Here is a 20139-nt window from a genome sequence, read left to right on the forward strand (position 1 = left end):
TTAAATGAACTTTCTGATTTGGGGTAGATAGATTAGAATGAAACGTACTTTGTGGCCTTGGCATTGTAATTTGGGATCAGTGAAATCGACTGTCTTATCAACCGGAAAAGAGCGGTAAGTATGACCCAGTCGCTAATGAGATGCCCCGAAATATTGTATATACAAGTAATATGCTTTTAATTTTAAATAATATATTACGAGTATTAAGCTCTGGCTAAAGCGTAATCGGGATTATTCTATAAAAGTGGACGCTGCTGCCGGCGGACCCATCAGTTTTCGTTCAGTTCGTCGCAAGCAAAGTCATATATAAAAATGTTTCTCGCCAAGATTCTAATCCTGTGCACCGCCTGCGTGTTGGTCAGTGCCACGCCGTTTGGACTCGGTGCACCAAAAGTCCTCGAAGGCGAGGATCTGGCCAGTGCCCAGCAAACGCTTGAGGCATCCTTGACCAAATTGGCTGCTGGCGAAGGACCCCACTATCGGTAGGCTATAGATTCAATCTTCTAGGGACAAACTTCTCATCATATACTTGTAGCCTCTCCAAAATTCTTTCGGCAACGTCCCAGGTGGTCTCTGGCTTTAAGAATGATTACTCTGTGGAGCTGATCGATAATCAGGGTGCTACCAAGGTGTGCCAAGTGGACATCTGGTCGCAAAGCTGGCTTCCCAATGGTATCCAGGTGACCTTCAGGTGCCCAAATGAACCAGAACTGGTCAGGAAACACGATGCTTAAATAAACATTATTTTTCAATTCAATTGTAAAGCTTTTACTTTTTTGTTTTTTTTTTTTTTAACTTTACATATTGGCAAACATAAATCAAGAAATTTGACTTTTGGTCAATTGATAACCGGGAGTCAATTGAAACTGATATTTAAATGGGGGCAGGGAACTGATTATTCTTATCAGGGTGATGAATAGGTCGTGATCCGCACTCGAATCTAGTTTTTTAGATTACAATTTGCGGAAGGTTAGGGCTATAAAATAGTTTCACTTGATTTTTTGATGGTTCACTTAAGTAAAAACGGTTAGATATACAAATATGTTTATAAAACAATATTTTTTATTTATTAAAAACATTTTAATATATATATATATATATATATATATTTATATCAGATTCCGTAGTATATAATTATATACTTTTCAACCATAAAAAGAAACATTCGATGACACAAAGTAATGAGTAGGTAAAATATCAATATAAATATATGTACTTTTGTTACAATTTTAAATTTAGAATGAGCCAAAGAACGGAAAGTGAACTTCTTTTGAGTTAAGGTAAGAAAAAAAAACATTTCAACTATTTTTGATTTAAAAAATCTTTTAAAATATTAATATACTGATAATTTGTATGAATATTGTATACAAAAAAATATATATATATGCGCATATATGGCGAAATCAAAAGTAGAGCATATTGAAATCGTATCGCAGTTCGAAAACTGTTTTGAAAGAGGGCCTAATTATAGGCAATACCTGTATCTGATATATAGATCATAGATTGATATTATGTTATAGTTATGTTATATAGATCATAGATTGATATTATGTTATAGTCATTTGAGAATGATTAAGTAAAGACGCGATGAATGCCATGGCTACCGATACGGATTACGCATCTACTTGTAGAGCAGCGGCAGGCGGCAGTGTGGCTCCGTCTCGCTGGGATTGTCGGAATACAGGGAAATGGTCCTGGCACTGAGATCGAAGATGCCAACGGCAATGGTCTTGACCACCTCGTCGCAGCTGTTGTTCTCCCGCCAGACGCAGTAAACTCCGCCGGACACGTCGCCCAGCATGTGGCGCACATCCTGCTCGCTCATCGGCGGATTGTACGCTCCAAATGTTTGCATCCTGGAGATGCTCGAGCTAATCATCAGATCGTTGGCCTGATCCTGCCGAATGCGATCGAATCTGCAATGTCACAGTTCGCAGATTACACAACTATTTATCAAACTTTCCATCCACTCACTGATTGACATGGTAGTTGTGCTCGCCCAGCGGCACCTCCTTGATATTCAAATGAGACTCATTCTTGCGGTCCGGCGATGGTGCCATCTCCACATTGTAGCACATTTGGCGGGGATCCCTGTTGGGCATTGCCAAGAGGCTCGGATAAGTGAAACTGCTCAATCAGATTATACCACTTAAAACGTACGCCAGGAAGGTGAAATTGATGGAACAGGCATCCGCTGCACCCACTCCCGCATCCTTGAGCACGCGGAAGGCATCGTCCACGTTGCTGGTGGCCAACAGAGCCCGGGTGATGAAGTGTCGCGCTGGTGGAGTAGAAGATTCAATAAAAAATGTTAACTATTTGTTGTTGGATATACTTACGTGTCTTGCCGCTGCGCAAGAGCTCCGCACTGATGGTGTTGATGCTGAAGACCAATCCATGATGATTATGGCTCATAGTGTATCCGGGCAGATGGCCAGCGTAGCAGAGGGACATGAAGTGCTCCTCCTTAACGTTGTACTTGCCCTGCGGCTTGTCACTGATGATGTGTGCCACCACGAAGTAGTAGTGATTCAGGGTCTCCGTCAGTGCATCCTCCGTGTGGCCCAAAAGGCGCTATTGAGATATAAGATACGTTATTTAATGACCAATTCAAGATTAAAGCCATTCCATTCACTCACGCAATTCTTTTGGTTAACAATGATGGTGGAGCAGCCGGTTGGTTGGTTTTTGCTACGTGGTTGGTGCTTCAATGCCTGCGGTAGAATCTCATCCAGATGCAGCAAAAATAGCTGAAATTATAGAAAAAAAAAACAGGAGAGATTGCCATATAGTCGATTCACTCGATAATCAGAATCCGTAAAGCCCGTAGATTTGATATAATAACAAACAATGTTTTATAACGGCTCATTAGTTAATTTAAACCAGAGATCACTTAAAGTTAATCAAACACTTATATACACCTGGCTTAGTCAAGCCAAGCTGCTAATGAGGCTAAACTAGTGCGATCGCTAAAGACAATAATAATATGGCTCGTAAATTCGTCTGTTTTAATGCGCTCATAATGCGACTAATTTGAATTATAAAACCACCTCCCCTCACCTTCCATCACCACGATTAGCAGTGCCACCTGAACTGGGGGCGCCATGGTGATCAGTCAGTCCAACCAAGACGAAGGCAACGCACCATGACCATAGCCATAGAAATAGACACATATTCTATGTAGACTTGGCCAAGGTCGATTTGCGATTTTTGCGTGCAATTAATTGGCATCGAAGTTGCGAGCGCAGAAATTATAACACATTATCGAGGCGGCCATGCGGTCCATACCAGCTCCTTAACCATTCCCATCTCTCATCCATAATCATCATCGAGCTACTTGACCATTGACAAATGATAATCTAATGGATGACTTTCACTTCTCATTTCCCATACCCATTTTCCGCCCCAATACCAATTACGAGTACCAATCCCACGTTGAATTTCGATTCAAATTCAATGAAGCCATTCAAGGGTTCTTCATCGTCTTTCGCCGGCTTCTGTTGACGGCTTTTTCTATTTATGTGTGTGTGTGCGCCTTGACCAGTGACAAATTGGCTTACGAAAAAAGGTAAGCATGGTCATTAAAGCCTTTGAATACTCTTTTCTTGCGAAGAGAAGTTTTTATCTAATTTTAAAGATTTCTACTTTAGATAAATTTCGATCATTATAGCCTCTCCGGAAAACGGATTAACTTCTGGATTATAGACATTAATCTGAGTGTTATGCAAATAGAAAGGCCAGTTGGATGGTCAAGATCACTTAGGTTTTGAAATATTTTAAAGAAAAGCTATAGAGTGCAGTGATCCCGTGTGAAAGGGTAAATGGTAGGTAGATAGATAGTCGCCTGGCAAAAAGACCGGCTGTCTATCACATATCACATCATTCTCAAGACCCCAGCAAACGGAACTAGTTCAATGTCTGCGCTCTGCACGGTCACCATATCGAGTTGTGCACAGTGGGCCCTGCCTGGCAGCGACGCTTAGCGAATTCACAAACGATCGATTGTACAAGCGAGTTAATTAGAAGCGTCATCAAAGGCGCAAAACCTAATTGCACTGCACATCAGCGAGTGATTAGATAAGAGGCGATCGAAGTCATGAATATGGAATAGCATGCACCGTAGCCAATTAGCACTGTACTAAGCGGGGCACTGCACTCACAAATTGCATTTAATGCTGTCATTGGTGGGGCCTACAATCGGCAAATGCAACTACAACTGCCAACTGCAACTTGGCAACACGCAACACGAAACTTATGGTTTTTCGGAATCGGTTGCCACTTGAGCCCATAAGCCCATGGAATGGAGCCCGCCGTACCGTTAGAACCCTATAGAACATGGAACACTCGAATCCGAAACCGAATCCGAATCCAAATCCACTCCCACGACGTCGGGCCTTGTTGTGCGATTATTATTTATTATTGTTCAATTACAATATTTTAGCCAGACTTGTGGCAATTATGTGTATTCGTTTTAATGGCCATTTAATTGTATTGCATTATATTATAATGCTAGAATGCTAAAATGCTAAAATGCTAGAATGCTTATTTGCTAAAATCATGATTAGCGGACGATTGGGCGCTAATTAGCTGACTCACCTTATGGAATTCCACCTCCGCACCATCGGCCACGCCCTCCAGTTCGCGCACATATTGAGGGAAGCTGTCCTTCACCGAACCCAGGGTCTCGTTGTAGATCTGCCCTGCGAATGGGAATGGAAACCGAGTCGAATGTAGATCACCCAAACCCGAAACACCACCAACCACATGGATGGCACTCCAGAACCATTTACGGCGATACTCACTGCCTTTTGGCGACTGGTAGAGCGGCAAGTAGGTCTCGTTGAGGGGCTTCGATAAGATCAGAAAGTTCTTGATCATGGACCCAAATGTGCGACCCTGCAATTGACAATGGTTTTTCACCATTTATATATATATATTATAATACGTATCATTTAAACGATTAAATGCTTTCCCATTTGGACACGATCTCAAATCGATTCGCCAAATAGCTCGCGGTGTTTGTTTAATGAAAGACAACAAAAAGGAGAAACATAATCGATCACGACCGATCGCAGTGTAAACAAAGCCACCAACTAAGGCACAAAAAAAATATGAATAATTATACAAAATTGTACAATATAGTATTCAAAACGCCGCAAAGTGTTTGGAACTTGACATGGGTTAACCTTTTGGGTGAGTTCCCCCGCATGGACACGGATGCGAACGCGGCTCCATCAACGAATAATGGTCATTTATTAATTGCAAAATAATTAAATATATATGAAAAAGCACTATTTATCCAAAGTTTGGCACAAGCTGCTGATGTTTGTGGGTGTAATTATACTTTTTAATTTACTTGTCACTTCAAAATTATATTGAAATTAATATTTGCATTTAAATCATTTAAGTTCTTGCACATTTCCATATTTTTATACAGTTCGCGAACTTTAATAATATTTAAAATGAAGATATCGACACTGGTTAATTGGTTAATTGTTTTGCAAGTGTAGCCAATATTCTTGGCCCGATTGGCACGGGAAAAAGACAGTTGGACAAAGCCACGAGAATCACGAATCTGCATTTGTAAATAGCGTCTGGGTCCGGGAGTTGTCAAACGAATCGAGGTCTCCGGGTGGCCCGGCCATTAAGATTAAGCCCAACCGACTTTAGTTTATTGCGACCGCAATTCAGATTAAAATGTGGGTTATCATCAGGTGGAGTCCAATAGATACATGCATATATAGATAGAAGCTTGGTGCCAAATTCCTATATACCTCTTGCTCACTTTTGCACACCAAACATATATATCTTCATCTTAATCTATAGTAATTGGGTTCAGATAAGGCTGCTCTCTTTATGGTTAATGCAACTAGTTACCCCTTTAATTGTTATTAACATGTACTTTTGGGTACTTTAAGTTCTGTCTGACAGTTGGCCCATTTTAGAGCTTAACTTGATATATTTTATTATATATTTTATTATACAATATAAAGCATCGTAACACAAACCATTCAAAATCCAATTAGATATTTTTTAAGAATATTTATATTAAACGTATAGCTCGTTATCACTATTAGGTTACAAAAAAAAGTTAGAGCTTTAAGTGGCTTTTGCCAGATATATGGTTGCTAATATGGTAATATTTTTTTCTAGTGAAAAACATTAAACAGTTACCCGTTCTTCCCCAAATAAACTTCTAATAATAAACGCAGAGCCATTAAACATTTAGATTGCGTGACACCAGTTGAGTTCTTAAAGGTCGTGTGAGTTTTACTACATACATATGTATGTACTTACTTAACTAAACTTAACTAAAAAGAACTTACCATATCGAAGCCAACTTCGTAATGGGTGCCCCTGGTGTAGAGCACTGGCACCGCCTGGCGACGTGGCAGGATCTTTCCGGAGGACATCTTGGAGATCTGTTGATCTAAAATGGGTTCGGGGTTCGGCGATGGGAACAACTCTTTTTTTTTTGTTTTAAGCAGTGGAAAGCTCTTTGCACTCGGCGCAAAATAGAAAAGGTAATCAAGAATAAGACGCGTCTGTTGATGATAACAAAGTGTGAGTTGTAAACAAACAAAAAAACAAAAAATAGTTAGTATTCCAATCAGAATGCCAGCTGATTTGTTCTAGAGCGCTTGAAGGCAGAATTCAAACTGATTTGTTTTGTTTTCGCGCCGACGAAGGCAGGCGTCGGCAGAGAGCGCTGCTGCAGCGTCGGCGGCGGCGGCTGCGTCGGCGTCGGCGTTATCGATTACCGACCGTTAGTTAACCCACTAATGACCGAGATACACGCTGTGTAGTTTGGGTTAAGTTCATTAGAGGGGCTGATGCAATTTTGCAGTTATAACTATGACTTCATACTTTGCTTTTTAGCAAGTCCAGAGATCAGCTGGGAATATATATTGTACATATATACTAAATTATTTTAGAATCAAGTTCACTGACCCCAAACGGTTATTTCGGAAGTTTAGGAACAAATGTAAATTTTGTTTTAACTTCATTTTATAGTGTAACATAAAAAATCATCGCCCAAAACCGGCTGGGGTTAAGGGCCGCTTAGAACTTTCAGATTCCAAAAACCATAGATTATTCAGCCTACTTATTAGAAGTTGTTGACTGCGTCCCAAAAAAATCTAGATATTAGAATGCTTTCGGCTGGTAAGTCAATTAGTCCGTCGTCTAATAGGCTTTGCGGCTTAATGGAACGCTTTTTGCCTCATTGTGTTACCCCTTTTCTTTGCGTATACGTAATATGAGTGCTGGAAATATCCGGCATACCCCGATGCTACCCCCTCTTTCGACCAACAAACTGACCATGAATATTTTCGCTTTTGTTTGCCGACCATATAAACACGTTTTCGATTGTTTCGCCGTTTTCTTTTCTTTCCATTTATTGCCTTTTTAACTGGGTTGGATTTTGCATTCCCCGATTTTCTGCTTAATTTTCACGCCAAATGAAAAGCGTGAGAACCGCGAACATACATAATATTCATTAGCGAATTATAGATTGGGTTTGGTTTTCAGTTCTAAATTTTCAGACTTCGCAAATTAAATGCGAATAAATAAATATTTAAGCAATCAATCCAGATGCCACTTGCATATTAATTGTATTGTTTTTCGTTGTATTTTGTTTGCCATCTGAGAGAGAAAGAGAGATTTCCAAGTGGCCTACAATCGCGATGATAATGATACTGAAAATGATGATCGTGATAATGATGTCGCAGAGCAACTTTCTCAGTTTATTTTTTTTCCCCCTATTAGCATCACAATTAAATGTTTTTTATTAATTTCGTAGCGCGAAACTGAAAATTAGTATTGGCGATATGCGCCGATATTATATAAGTGAGAATATCGATTAGGTATGAATGAACACGGTAATTTCCCCGATAATTTCGATAGCTGCGAACAGATCAGGTCGCTTTCATTATTCAATTTGTATTAACTTTCGTTCGTTGTTGTCGTCTGGCTGGCGGCTAGAAAAATGTATGCATCGCATTTCAATAATAATGAAAACAAAAGTTAAAACAAATAAAACAACCGCTAGTTTCGGTGCGATGGAGAAAGGGCGAGGAGGGGGGCTAGTGTGGATAGAGCGGGATAGTGAGATTCCGTCGAACGGTGATTGCAAGAAAATGACATTTTACAGTTGCCCCCAAACACCCTACACTCACCTGCGTTTTGGAGCATCTCGGTTTTATGACACCGTTGGCAGCGCTCCATCGAAAAACCTAGAACTACAAAGTATTACTCATACATTCGCGAATTAATAATCCTTTTTATATCATACATTATGATATCCTTATTATATAAGGCATTATTGTTAATAATTATATAAAAATATGGAATATTATGATCACTCTTTTCTTTAGGATATCAGTACTAGGGTCCAGTGCAGAGACGTCAGAAACTGATAAAAATTCGAAGATATTTATTAATTTTTTTTAGAAAGAAACGCATGATGCAGAGTGGGAGATTCCACGCTGCGTAACAGAATGGAAACTTTATATTAATTTTATCAATTTACAAGAACTCATGCAGATAGCTTGTATGCAAGTTCTTTAAAGATTAACAAATTAATCGGAGAATAAAAATATTAGTAACATAATGAATAAGGTAATAATGGCAAAAAGAAATCCATTATTAATTTGCTAAAAGAAAGGTATACACGCACAAAGGGCATTTGAAGGTCGGCGCAGGGCAAGGTGTCATCCATTTCACCCGAGGGCTCCGTAGGTCAAGATGCTTGTCGTCGCCAGCATTGGCTGTTGTATATAAATTTTGACAAAAGAAAGACTTCGGTTTAAACCAATTTTGGCAAGGCGGCGACCATAAGGTGATGACCACTCGACGCGACGACATGGCATGGATTAGCGGCCGTTCCCACCTGCTGGTGCCTGTGATCTTGGTGCTGTTAATACCGTTGGTCGCGGGCTTCGGCAACGAGTATGTCCACATCAAGGTGCATGTGCCCAAAGAGGAGTCAGCGGCGGAGGAGTCGCCACACAAGGTGATCCACCACTACCACCACCATCCGCATCCGCATCAGTTATACCGCAATCGGGGACGAGCCCGTCCCAAGCCCAGTCCACTGCTGGAGAGCGTAATCCTCTCGGATCTGGACAAGCCGCTGCACATGAGCGAGCATGCGGACTATCTGAATCACGCCAAGGAGCTGGCCGACCACCTCACGGAGACGTATGCCAAAAAGGCAGCTCCTCCGCCGCCGCCGCCGCCCAAGAAGAAGGTCAACACTTATACGATCATTGAGGAGCAGCACAGACCACATGGCTACGACTACGAGGATCACCATGAGCCCAGTGTGGAGACTTATCGAGTGATTGAATCGCGACCCAAGCAGCAGCACCATCATCACACTCATACTCACCATCCGGTTGAGGAGGAGGAGGTGGACGACGATTATGGATATCACTATCCGAGCGGGGGAAATCATCATCATCATCATCATCATCAGACTGGCGCCTATGCGGAACCCGCACCAGTGGAGGAGCACATCGACCAGGAGCCGGATACGGGCTATAAGTATTCGCCACACAGTCACGCCTACATCCCGCCCAGCCACGGTCAGGCCCAGCGGAGCTCCAAGCAAACCAGAGCGCCAGCGTACACTCTCGAAGCTCCGCAGGAATCCTCCTTCGGATACGATTACTCGCGACCCTCGGCCGGAAGTAGCACTGACTTCCGGCCATCCGTCCAGGTGCCATCCAGTGACCCGTACGGCGAGGAGGAACCGGCGGACACCTATGGACCACCGCTTACGGCCACAAGGCGTCGCCGGCCATCGCAATCCCTGGTGGATTGGCCCGAGTCCAAGGGATTCAACAGTGCCGCGTCCGAAACATACAGTGGCGTCGATAGCTACAACGTGGGTCATGTTCAGGGCTATGGATCCAGTAGCTATCACCAGTACAGTGGTGGGCCCTATCTGTAGGCGTTCCAACACCCCGTCTAATCTAAGATCTATTTATTGCACTTTTTTTTTCCTAGCTTCGTAAGTCGATAGTCAGTTTTCAGATTTAAGCGATAAATAAATAAATGTTTGTAAACACTTAAAGAAATGTTATTCAATTTCTAGGAATCAAGTTGTTAGAAGTAATAAACAAAAGGTTAACTTATTTGTTTATTTATTTATTTGTTTCAACTCAATCCTAGCAGTTGGAAAGCACCAAGACCACTTGAAAATTATAATGTAATAAAAACGCAAATTTGAATAGTTGAAGTAATAAAAAAAAGAGACTGTCTAATTAGTATGCATATTATGATCTTGAATTCTCAAATTAGTTTATTTAAACACTAAAATCTAATATTCTAATGGTGCAAGAGTAAAATGCACTCATTTTTGTTATTGACTTCAACTTTGGATACCAACCGGTTCACTTGGCAATGGGAATTTAAGTATACTACTTAGTGCAATTATCCTAAGTCTTGATTCTATCTATAAAACGTATAATATATTTACATTCTGATTATTTATTATTATTTCAAATACGGAAATCGTGTTTGGTACATTCATACATGGACTACTGTTCTCAGTGTTTTTGAGGAAGTCAGTTAGGCTAATGGATTTCTCAGTTGTTTGTTGGCCCATTTAAAGGGAGATCCGCCGCAAGGATAAGGCCTGTCCATCCATAAGGGTTTCACTTCCGAGCAGTCAACGATGAGCGGCCATCTGGGTCGGGTCCTGCAGTTCCACCTGCGGCTCTACCAGGTGCTCGGCTTCCATGGGCTGCCGTTGCCGGGCGATGGGAATCCGGCCAGGACCAGGAGGCGTCTGATGGCATGGAGCCTGTTCCTGCTCATTTCGCTGAGTGCCCTCGTACTCGCGTGCCTCTTTAGCGGCGAGGAGTTCCTCTATCGCGGCGACATGTTCGGCTGTGCCAATGATGCCCTTAAATACGTATTCGCCGAATTGGGCGTGCTGGCCATATATCTGGAGACGCTGAGCAGCCAGCGGCATTTGGCCAACTTCTGGTGGCTGCACTTCAAGTTGGGCGGCCAAAAAACGGGCTTGGTGAGCCTGCGCAGTGAGTTCCAGCAGTTTTGTCGCTATCTGATATTCCTGTACGCCATGATGGCCGCCGAAGTGGCGATCCATTTGGGATTGTGGCAGTTCCAAGCGCTCACCCAACATATGTTGCTCTTTTGGAGCACCTATGAGCCGCTCGTGTGGCTGACGTATCTGCGCAATCTGCAGTTCGTACTGCACTTGGAGCTGCTCAGGGAGCAGCTGACCGGCTTGGAACGCGAAATGGGTCTGCTGGCGGAGTACTCGCGATTTGCTAGCGAAACGGGTCGGAGTTTTCCTGGATTCGAAAGTTTCCTGCGCCGACGACTAGTGCAGAAGCAGCGCATCTATAGCCATGTGTATGACATGCTCAAATGTTTCCAGGGTGCCTTCAACTTCTCCATTCTCGCCGTCCTGCTGACCATCAACATACGCATCGCCGTGGACTGCTACTTCATGTACTACAGCATCTACAACAATGTGATTAACAACGGTGACTTGGGGATCTATCATTTAAGTACATCATGTAGTATATATGGAGTATCATCCTACAGATTACTACCTAATCGTTCCCGCCTTGCTCGAGATTCCCGCCTTCATATACGCTTCGCAGAGCTGCATGGTCGTGGTGCCCAGGATCGCCCACCAGCTGCATAATATAGTCACCGATTCCGGTTGCTGCAGCTGTCCCGATCTCTCCCTGCAGGTGGGCTGCCATGGTATCATGCTGTCGTATCTCACTTTCCCATCCTTGATTCTTGGCAGATTCAGAACTTTTCACTGCAACTCCTGCATCAGCCGATACGAATCGATTGCCTCGGCCTGACCATCCTGGATTGCAGTCTTCTAACTCGGGTGGGTGTGGTGTACTCTCGCTCTTCGAGTAATGGTTTCACACATAACCACTGTCCTTTCAGATGGCCTGTTCCGTGGGCACCTACATGATCTATAGCATCCAGTTTATACCAAAGTTCAGCAATACCTATATGTAGGACATCCTTAAAAGTGGAAAATGATTAGGTCAACATAATGCTGAGGAACATATGCTTTTGAAGTTGTCCTTAAAAACTTTAGAGATTCACCAACTAGCATTTCTCCATGTGGTTTTTAATCTCTACAAGTTGCACCCACAGTTTAAATCAGATTGAATCTTGGGTTTACATATTAAAGCTTTGTTATATTCATAAAATTATAGGTAATTACATAAGTGTATTTATTTATATGTATATGTATATCTTAAACCAAGGATAGGGCCTGGGTGTCACAAGCGTTCAGTATTCCGTTAAGCGGATTCATTATTTATTTACAAGGGTTCCTTGGCTGGCGACTGGACGGGCACTGGAGGAGGTGGTGGAGGAGCAGTTGGTGCCCACCAAACGTTGTGCCGACGTTGCCCTATACAAGTTTATATGCTGAGATTATCCCCTCCATGGCCATCGCGTTTGCTTTTGATTTTCTTATTGATTTCTCTTAAGATGCGCTGAACATAAAACAAATATATTAAAGTAATGGTAAAGTACTAGCTCAGAATTTGAGTCATTATATCCAAGACTCCGGGGACTATAGACTACGGACTAATGCAGGGAATATTGGTGATGCAGATCAATTGGCTTCCATTATGGGGCCTAATCGTACTCATGGCTTGATTCCCGCTTTGCAATCAGGTTCTCGCGCTCATCATCGTTGCCCTCGATGATGGTGATTCCGCCCAAGCCGCTTCCGTGGTTTCGGTTTAGCTGCTTCACACGGTGCACCGTCTCCGTGAGACCAGATTCGGTAAGCACCTCCACCTCGTCGTCATCCTCGTCTTCGTCCGGCACGGTGAAGTATGGATGCGAGGATACTGGACGGAACTTGTAGCCAGTCAGCACGAAGAACACGTATGTGGCCATCTCACGGAACATCTCGTCTAGCCAGGCGTATTGGAACACCACCGTCATCTGCAGCAGATCGACGATGATCCGCGTGAAGTAGATATAGCACACGATCATGATGTAGAACTGACGGAACAGCTTCAACTTGCGCAAATTGATCGCCGCCTTGCCATCTGTCGCAGAGGCCTCATGTAGATGTCGGATGGACCATACGATTGGAAAGAGAATGGCGCCGCAGCACAGCAGATCCACGAAGAAGAAGATGTTGTGCCAGGTACGGAACTCGGCGTCGCTCTGATCAGACTCGTCCGTAATGATCTGGGCCACGTTGGCCAGAACCTGAGGGCGAAAAAAAGTGAATATGAGTTACATTGTTTACTGTTTTTGGTATTTAGAGATAAACAAACAAAACGTTCTTCGAACTTCGCCTTTTATGAGCCATTAATCGTAAACACAACCAGCAAAGCTTTAGATTATAGGAATTACGCTATTTACTCTTTGGACAAACAAGTCTTAATTCACCGTGAACGTGACGAAATCAGTCATGAGTGCCTCGCAACAAAACTAACTTTCAATAAAATATTTTTATTGCTGATGACTAATTAGAACTATTCCACGGTCTGTGCGTTTTCGGTTTTAACTTATAACAAATAAAAATTTACCTGCAGTGGAATTACGATCATGAAAATCTTCTTGTCCTTGTCAGAGAGAATGTGCTTAATAAAAGTCCAGCCGGTGCCAATCAAAACGATGGTGATGAAGAGCACGGCGCCCTTCAGCAGGTGGGCAATGTAGTAAAGGATGGCCCAGGTCTCCACATGCTCGCCCCGCTTTTCGATGAAGTGATAGTTGATCGAATGGAACATCAGCGAGAGGGACTTGAGGAACACCAGCACGGCCATCAAATAATGGATTTTGTACACAGTGTGCCTGCCACAGAGAAGAGACAATTATGATTTTTGCAATTGCCAGCCAAACCACTTTAACTCACTTGCTCTTCTTCAAAATGAAAACCCAAAAGAGGCCGGAGAGAAAGAAGAGCAGGCTCATCATGAAGTACAAGGCTGGCAGGGGCATTTCTCCAGCCGACAAATAGTTGCCATTGTTGTTCTCCTCGATGTCCACCTAAGTAAAGGTCAGGCCCATTAGATAAGATCCAAGTGGAATAGTTGCTGGTACTCACATTGAAGGACATTATTTTTGAGGTGTGATAATTGGGACAGGCGTGGAAGTAAAGGTTGTACAAGCCCTCATCACTGGGCGTGGCCACCATCATAGAGAAGTTGAAGCTGTAGTAGTGTACATTGTTGATGGTCTCCCTGACCAGCGGCATGGTCGAATCCTTGCAAAGGTTTTCTTGCGATTGCTTAAAGGAGTCGGGTCCATATGAATCTTCTTCGGAATCGCCTTCGTGGGGGAAAGGGTTTCCGGGAGCTGCGTCCGTATCGGTGGCTTCATTTTTCTTGTCAACTTCAGTATCATCTAGGGACGGAGCAGCTGCTGGGCTATTTACGGCCAGTGGTGGGGCTGCGACTTTTGGCTCTTCTACGGATACTTGCTTTGCTGGGGTTTCCTCCTTTTTCGAAGGGGTTTCATCCTTTTCAGCGGGGGCTTCCTCCTGCTTCTGTTCACTCTTAACGGCTTCCTCCACTTTAGGGGCGGCATTTGGTGGGGGAGGCAGTTCCTGCTTGTCAGAAATATTCTGATTGGCAGCCACTTCTGGCTTGGGAACAGACTCCTCTTTGACAGCATCAACATTTTGGGCAGGAGCATCTACCTTGGGTGCACCTTCATCTTTGGGCAGCTCAATTTTGCCTGCAACCGCAGCAGGCGAGGAAGACTTTAAATCCGTCGGTTCTTGCTCCAAGGGATCCTCCATGGACTCATCTGGCCCCTCGGCGGAGAAATCTTGGGCAGCGCGGGTCTGGCGAAACAGAACCGAATCGCTGACCTTGGCCATGTGTGAGTGCCGCTTGGTTCTGGACGGGATTTGGTTGTAGATGTGCATATTGTGCCATTCGGGGGAGCACTTAACACGAACTCTGCAGGAAAAGAAGTACCAAATGAGATGGATCTGCTCAAAAAAACAAGAGAAGCTACATACTTAAGCTCCTTGAGGTCCAGCACGAAGAAGAGAATGGGTCCGCTGATCTGGGATTTAGGTGATTCCTCGAGAATGCATTTGTTTTGATGCGAGTCCAAATAGGGATTAAGCTGGTCAATAGTGGTCTTATCCAGCGACAGACCCATCTGCAAGGAAGAAAGCGGATCAGATGAGAAAGTGGTGAATGCCATAGCCGGCTTAACCTACCAAATCTGTAGACTGCTCATTGTCAAAAGTCAATTTGCTGAGCTGCACATCCAAATGGCCATTAGTGTAGAATCCAAAGGTGCTGAGTGCGATGTACTGGCGACGGTCATTCTGCGGGTAACATGGTCAACTATGAGTCAGTTACTCCAGGCTGGCAAGGGTGCCTCCAACTTACCCTCACTTCCAGATGGTGCTTCCGCCCAAGGACCTCAAGTGGGGCCCAGAGAAGCGCCGTCAGTGCCGCCAGCACCACTATTGATTTAACATCCCCGCCGGGAGCCCACATCTTTCCGTATTTTCCCCAAATTTTCCGCTTCTATTCTTCGGCGACGTTTCGTGGCACTTTTGCCCCGCGATTCCGGGCGGAACGTTCCGGCGCAGAGTTCCGCGCTAGCTGCGATCCAAGATGCGGCAATCGATTTGCCGCGACCGCCGTCACAGTTCCTATTATTCACACCTCACCTTGATAAAAACCCCAAAGAATTTTACTTTTTTGCTGGGGGAAAAAAGGTGATCTATCGAAGTCTATCGTTCTTCGATATCAGCATGTGTTATTTGACCGGACCTATCGATTTAAAAATACCACACGAGTGGGGGGGTTCGCAGTGTTGCCACTACAGCCGTTTTGCCGTTAAGTCTTAGTCCAAGAACAGCGGCAAGCGGGAATTCAAATTTTAGAACACATTTCTAGCAGTTTAAAATCAAACTAAATTAGCCATTTTAGATCTTGAAAATATCAGATGTAATTAATACTTTAGTCGATTGCGATATTGTTTATTTGAAAACGTTGCAAACAAGTTATGAAACAGAAAACGATTATATATTTAACACATAGTTTTCACTTGTTAATTAGGTGCGACAAGAAACAATGTTTGTTTGTTCGGCCATGTTGGCCTCCTCACTCCATGTAGCCACTGTGGGAGTCAGAGGCACCGAGATTCCTCCTTGCGTACAGTCCATGACGCGGCTTAAATTTGCCATCGCCCAGAGTGATCCTGGCCGGGAGCTTCTTGCCCCTGAATGTGGCTGTTTCGAAGGATGGCGGTGGCGATACCTTCGCTGGCTTCTCCTCCGCCTCCAGCACAGGGATGTGCCATGCCTGCTTCGTGGTGCTGGTTGCAGTGGGTGGAGCTGTTGAGGAATTGCCTCCGGACCCCGACGAATCATTCACCGGACGCACCTGGGTTATTTCCAGAGCGTTCTGCTTCTTCTTGTAGTAGAGCACCTCCATGCCGAGAGTCATCATGGCAAGGACAAGGCCGAAGAGGGTGGCTATGAAGACGCCGCCCAAACTCTCCAGGGTGATGCCTTCCTGGTCCTCCGACAGCGGGCAGTTAGGCAGATTCGATTGGTTCCAGTACTTGGCCTTCAGCTCCTCAAAGAAACGATCCTTCTGCAGCTCCAAAATGGCGTAGCTCAGTTCGTCGCCCAGATGACTGCCCTGCTGAACGGCCACGGCATATGGCTGCTCGGCGAACACCTCGCCCACCTCGGTGAGATTACAATTCCGCGTGATCTCGTACTTGATCTCCGCCGAATCGTGAATGAAGGCATAGTCGGCATTCTCGTGTGCATCAACATTGGCGAATCCCTCCTTGGCATCCGCCACCGGCTGAGAGCTATTGATGGCCAGCAGTATATGGCCATACTGCTCCTTGATCGGATAGTCCCAGATGCGGAACTTCTTGAAATCCTTGCTAGCGTTAAGGGCCAGCTCCTTCCACATCCGGTACAGCGTGTCCTCGGCGAACTTCATGTTCACAAAGTATTGATGCGTATCGGAGTCCTTCACAACGGTGTAGTTTATCCTCGACTGTCGAGCAAGTTGCTCCAGCGATTGGACCGGCGTCTGCATACGCTCCACGGTGAGGAAAGCGGCCAGATTGGCCGTGAATGTGGCCAGCATGAGTACGACGAATAGCCAATAGGCGGCCACCAGCATCCGTCCGGAAATGGCCTTGGGTGCTTCTCCTCCGCCCTGTGGCGTGAACGACGTAAGGGCGAACCAGAAGCTCTCCCGCAGCGTGAACTCTCGGCAGGCATACGGATATGCCTGCCGATTGTTCCGCGAGCTATACGGCGAGTACTTGTCCATGAACCAGATCATGATGGCCGTACCGACCAAAGCGGCCACTATGCTCAGCCAGACCTCCAGTCGGAGCACGGTCATGAACTTGAACAGCGATGTGCGGCGCACCGGCTTCCGGATCGCTATCGATATGCCCGTTTGCTCGTAGTATGGCGGCAAGAAGTCGATCACCTCCTCCCGTTCCGAATACATCTTCAGTGCGGCAATGGCGAAGTCCGTCTCGCCACGGACCAGATCACCCACCACGCCATCCCACTCGCCCAGCTCGTTTAGCTCGCCCATGTGTCCCACCTCGGGGGCCACGATCTCGAACTCGAAGTTCAGCTTTTGCGAAAGCCTGATGATGAAGTCGATGCAATAGCCCTCCCAAATGGGCAAACCACTGCGATCCCGTATCAGCTCACCGGTGCCTTCCTCTCGGCGCAGATAGCTCCAAGGAATGCTCTCGGCGGTGCCGATGCGAAAGAATCGACGTGCCGGACTGATCGTCTCGTTCAGGAGCCGCATCTCGCCCACCGACGACCAGGCGGCCAGATCCGTCTTCGCCTCGTGTTCGGAACTATAGTATCCCGCCGATATGTTCACCGCAAAGGTGAGGCCCGGCACTGGGCTTTGGAATTGATCCTGGATGTGTGGCAAAGGCGGGGCGTAAGCGAGAAAGTTGCTCCAGTGCACCATGTCCAGCCAGTTGTAGTCGTCCTTCTCCAACGGATCACTCACCTCCGACGACGAGGCGGTGGCATTGCAGTCCTGGTAGATGGCCAACGGATAACCTGGACTCACCTGGGCGGCGTTTATCAGGCTGCGCAGAACATTCAGCAGCATGGCACGTTGCATCTGGCGGGGATTAGAAGTTAGGGAATCCAAATATGATATATGATTCAATGTGAGACCACTCTCAACACACCGTAAATCCACTTCCGCAGTAAAGATCCGGCATTGGCATCGATCGGCAGATCGCACGAGGATTCAATGTGAACCGGGTGCACAGTTCCGCCTGGCGCCTGTACTTAAATACCCGATCCCGAGTGTCCAAGAATACGAAATGCCACTCCAGCGGCCGCTGAAAGAGGTCCGCCTTTTGAACCTGTCAATTGAAGAAAAACATTTTTACATTCTATCATTCCTTTTTGCAGGAATTATATTCCTTGAAGAGGATTTTTATCACAACTTCCCTAAAAATGGTCATATAGATGTAAGAATAACAGTTTTGAGCAGCTAATTACCACTGCTAACTATCCCTATAACTTTTTGACGGGTTTTGGGAAATTAATTTTTTGGTAAATTTTTGCATTTTTTGTAAGGGGTAACATCATCAAAATTTGCAAAAAATTGACAAAAAATAGAATGTCCGTTTTTTAACTCAATTTGATTGGAAATTTAATTACGAGCTCAACGAGGTATGACATTCTATATTCAGACAATTATTTTTTAAGTTGTGGCAAAAAAACCGCTTATTTGATGACCGAAATTCAGAAAAACCGATTTTGCCAAAAAGTTGATATTTACAAACGGAATTTTCGTCATAACATGGCTAAAAATGCTCATATAGATGTAAAAATAACTGTTTTGAGCAGCTAATTACCAATACTAACCATCCATATCATTTTTTGACGGACTTTGTAAAATTAATTTTTGGCCAAATTTTCGCATTTATTGTAAGGGGTAACATCATCAAAATTTGCAAAAAATTGACAAAAAATAGAATGTCATTTTTTGAACTCAATTTGATTGGAAATTTAATTACGAGCTCAACAAGGTATAACACTTAATATTTGGATCATTTTATCTAATGTTTTGGTCAAGAAAAGTGCTCTTCTAAGACGGAAAATCGGAAAATTCCCATTTCCGTACGGTTTTTGACCACTGGGCTCACCTTTTCGAAAATGCCATTCATGGCGGCAGCGCGTGCGAATAGGGCTATATAAGTTGGCGCCGGACGCAGCGATCGAATGCGCTCGAGGAAATGCTGGCCAGGATCGGTCTGACTGGCGTCCATGATTAGTGTCCGAAAGGGATAGCCGACTAGCATCTGTTGCATGGCTTCGACGGCGTCGCGGGCATTCATGAACACCATGGCCACGTTGTTGGCCCGCTTCTGGCGCATAAAATCACCGAACATGTCCAGAAAGGGACGCATGATCCGCTCCAAACGCACATAGCCAATGCCCAGGGAGCGGACCAGGTTGTAGCCCTCCTCCCAGTGGCTGTAGGTGAGATCGATCACGGCACTCGCGCCGACAGTGGACAGAATTTCACAAACTGCAGAAGGACAATTGGTTGAGAAAATTCTAAATTATATAATATGATATTGGCACATTACAAGGTTTACAAAAGGATTACAAAACCCCCACAAACCCCCAATGCCAACGATTTTCAGCGACAGTACTTACACCTCTGCATGTCCAAGCCATCTTCCGACCGGGTCAGAGTCAAGGTGGTATCATCCACCTTAACATCCAGACGCAGTGCATCCAACTCCTTAAGTACCATCGCTATATCGGTATCAAATTCCGCCCGTTGAACAGGCTCAATCCAAAAGGCTTTTAGGAGTAATCAGAAATTTAGCTACCGATCGAGGCGAATTTCCAAGAACACCCACTTATCTTGAGTACTTCCGAGCCAGCGAAACGAAGTGCGAGCAGCAGTACCAGCAGTGGTAGCTCCATGGCTCCAACCGATTTCAGAGAGTTCTAGCCGGGACTTAAGTCCTAGCAATGTCGCCAAATCGGACAACAGCCCCAATTGCTGTCCAATTATCTATCCCAATTATATGATGGCGTGCGGTGCCCATCATTGTGCAATATGCATATTTCAGCAGATGGAATTGACAGTA

At 44.7% G+C, this 20139-nt stretch overlaps 6 protein-coding genes and 1 non-coding gene across 9 annotated transcripts; 3 read left to right on the forward strand and 4 right to left on the reverse strand.

Annotated features, from left to right (window-relative positions):
* Nucleotides 1-258: 258 nt before the first annotated feature.
* On the forward strand, nucleotides 259-853 carry CG15369 (uncharacterized protein). 2 transcript variants are annotated; one of them, NM_001298112.1, is made up of 2 exons: nucleotides 259-482; nucleotides 536-853. In NM_001298112.1, exons 1-2 carry the CDS (start codon nucleotides 313-315, stop codon nucleotides 732-734), a joined length of 369 nt encoding a protein of 122 aa, NP_001285041.1. In that variant the 5' UTR covers nucleotides 259-312; the 3' UTR covers nucleotides 735-853. The 2 variants fall into 2 exon arrangements, with proteins under 2 accessions (NP_001285041.1, NP_572542.1); NM_132314.3 differs by having other exon boundaries at nucleotides 536-755.
* Nucleotides 854-1041: 188 nt separating this feature from the next.
* On the reverse strand, nucleotides 1042-6644 carry t (tan). 2 transcript variants are annotated; one of them, NM_132315.1, is made up of 8 exons: nucleotides 6327-6644; nucleotides 4803-4896; nucleotides 4597-4700; nucleotides 2640-2750; nucleotides 2340-2574; nucleotides 2161-2281; nucleotides 1975-2091; nucleotides 1042-1916 (listed from the first exon to the last, which is right to left on the reverse strand). In NM_132315.1, the coding sequence occupies exons 1-8, from the start codon at nucleotides 6411-6413 to the stop codon at nucleotides 1622-1624; spliced, it is 1164 nt and encodes a 387-aa protein (NP_572543.1). In that variant the 5' UTR covers nucleotides 6414-6644; the 3' UTR covers nucleotides 1042-1621. The 2 variants fall into 2 exon arrangements, with proteins under 2 accessions (NP_572543.1, NP_001285042.1); NM_001298113.1 differs by having other exon boundaries at nucleotides 1385-1916.
* Nucleotides 6645-8823: 2179 nt separating this feature from the next.
* CG15370 (uncharacterized protein) lies at nucleotides 8824-10075 on the forward strand. Its single transcript, NM_132316.2, has one exon. It carries the CDS (start codon nucleotides 8843-8845, stop codon nucleotides 9953-9955), a length of 1113 nt encoding a protein of 370 aa, NP_572544.1. The 5' UTR covers nucleotides 8824-8842; the 3' UTR covers nucleotides 9956-10075.
* A 448-nt stretch (nucleotides 10076-10523) lies between these two features.
* Gr8a (Gustatory receptor 8a) lies at nucleotides 10524-12214 on the forward strand. Its single transcript, NM_078542.6, has 4 exons — nucleotides 10524-11522; nucleotides 11584-11735; nucleotides 11795-11884; nucleotides 11947-12214. The coding sequence occupies exons 1-4, from the start codon at nucleotides 10682-10684 to the stop codon at nucleotides 12019-12021; spliced, it is 1158 nt and encodes a 385-aa protein (NP_511097.3). The 5' UTR covers nucleotides 10524-10681; the 3' UTR covers nucleotides 12022-12214.
* On the reverse strand, nucleotides 12183-15765 carry CG12121 (uncharacterized protein). Its single transcript, NM_132317.2, has 7 exons — nucleotides 15390-15765; nucleotides 15215-15325; nucleotides 15008-15153; nucleotides 14087-14945; nucleotides 13895-14028; nucleotides 13566-13833; nucleotides 12183-13242 (listed from the first exon to the last, which is right to left on the reverse strand). The coding sequence occupies exons 1-7, from the start codon at nucleotides 15498-15500 to the stop codon at nucleotides 12655-12657; spliced, it is 2217 nt and encodes a 738-aa protein (NP_572545.1). The 5' UTR covers nucleotides 15501-15765; the 3' UTR covers nucleotides 12183-12654.
* A 347-nt stretch (nucleotides 15766-16112) lies between these two features.
* Ir8a (Ionotropic receptor 8a) lies at nucleotides 16113-19972 on the reverse strand (the record flags this gene model as incomplete). Its single annotated transcript, NM_167185.1, has 5 exons — nucleotides 16113-18140; nucleotides 18211-18390; nucleotides 19180-19565; nucleotides 19697-19846; nucleotides 19906-19972. The coding sequence occupies 5 exons, from the start codon at nucleotides 19970-19972 to the stop codon at nucleotides 16113-16115; spliced, it is 2811 nt and encodes a 936-aa protein (NP_727328.1).
* mir-4916 (mir-4916 stem loop) lies at nucleotides 19847-19905 on the reverse strand. The gene has a single exon (NR_047788.1). It is a non-coding gene; the product is annotated as a mir-4916 precursor RNA (primary transcript).
* Nucleotides 19973-20139: the final 167 nt, after the last annotated feature.

The sequence above is a fragment of the Drosophila melanogaster genome, chromosome X (genome assembly GCF_000001215.4).
Source record: "Drosophila melanogaster chromosome X".
NCBI classification, from domain to species: domain Eukaryota; kingdom Metazoa; phylum Arthropoda; class Insecta; order Diptera; family Drosophilidae; genus Drosophila; species Drosophila melanogaster.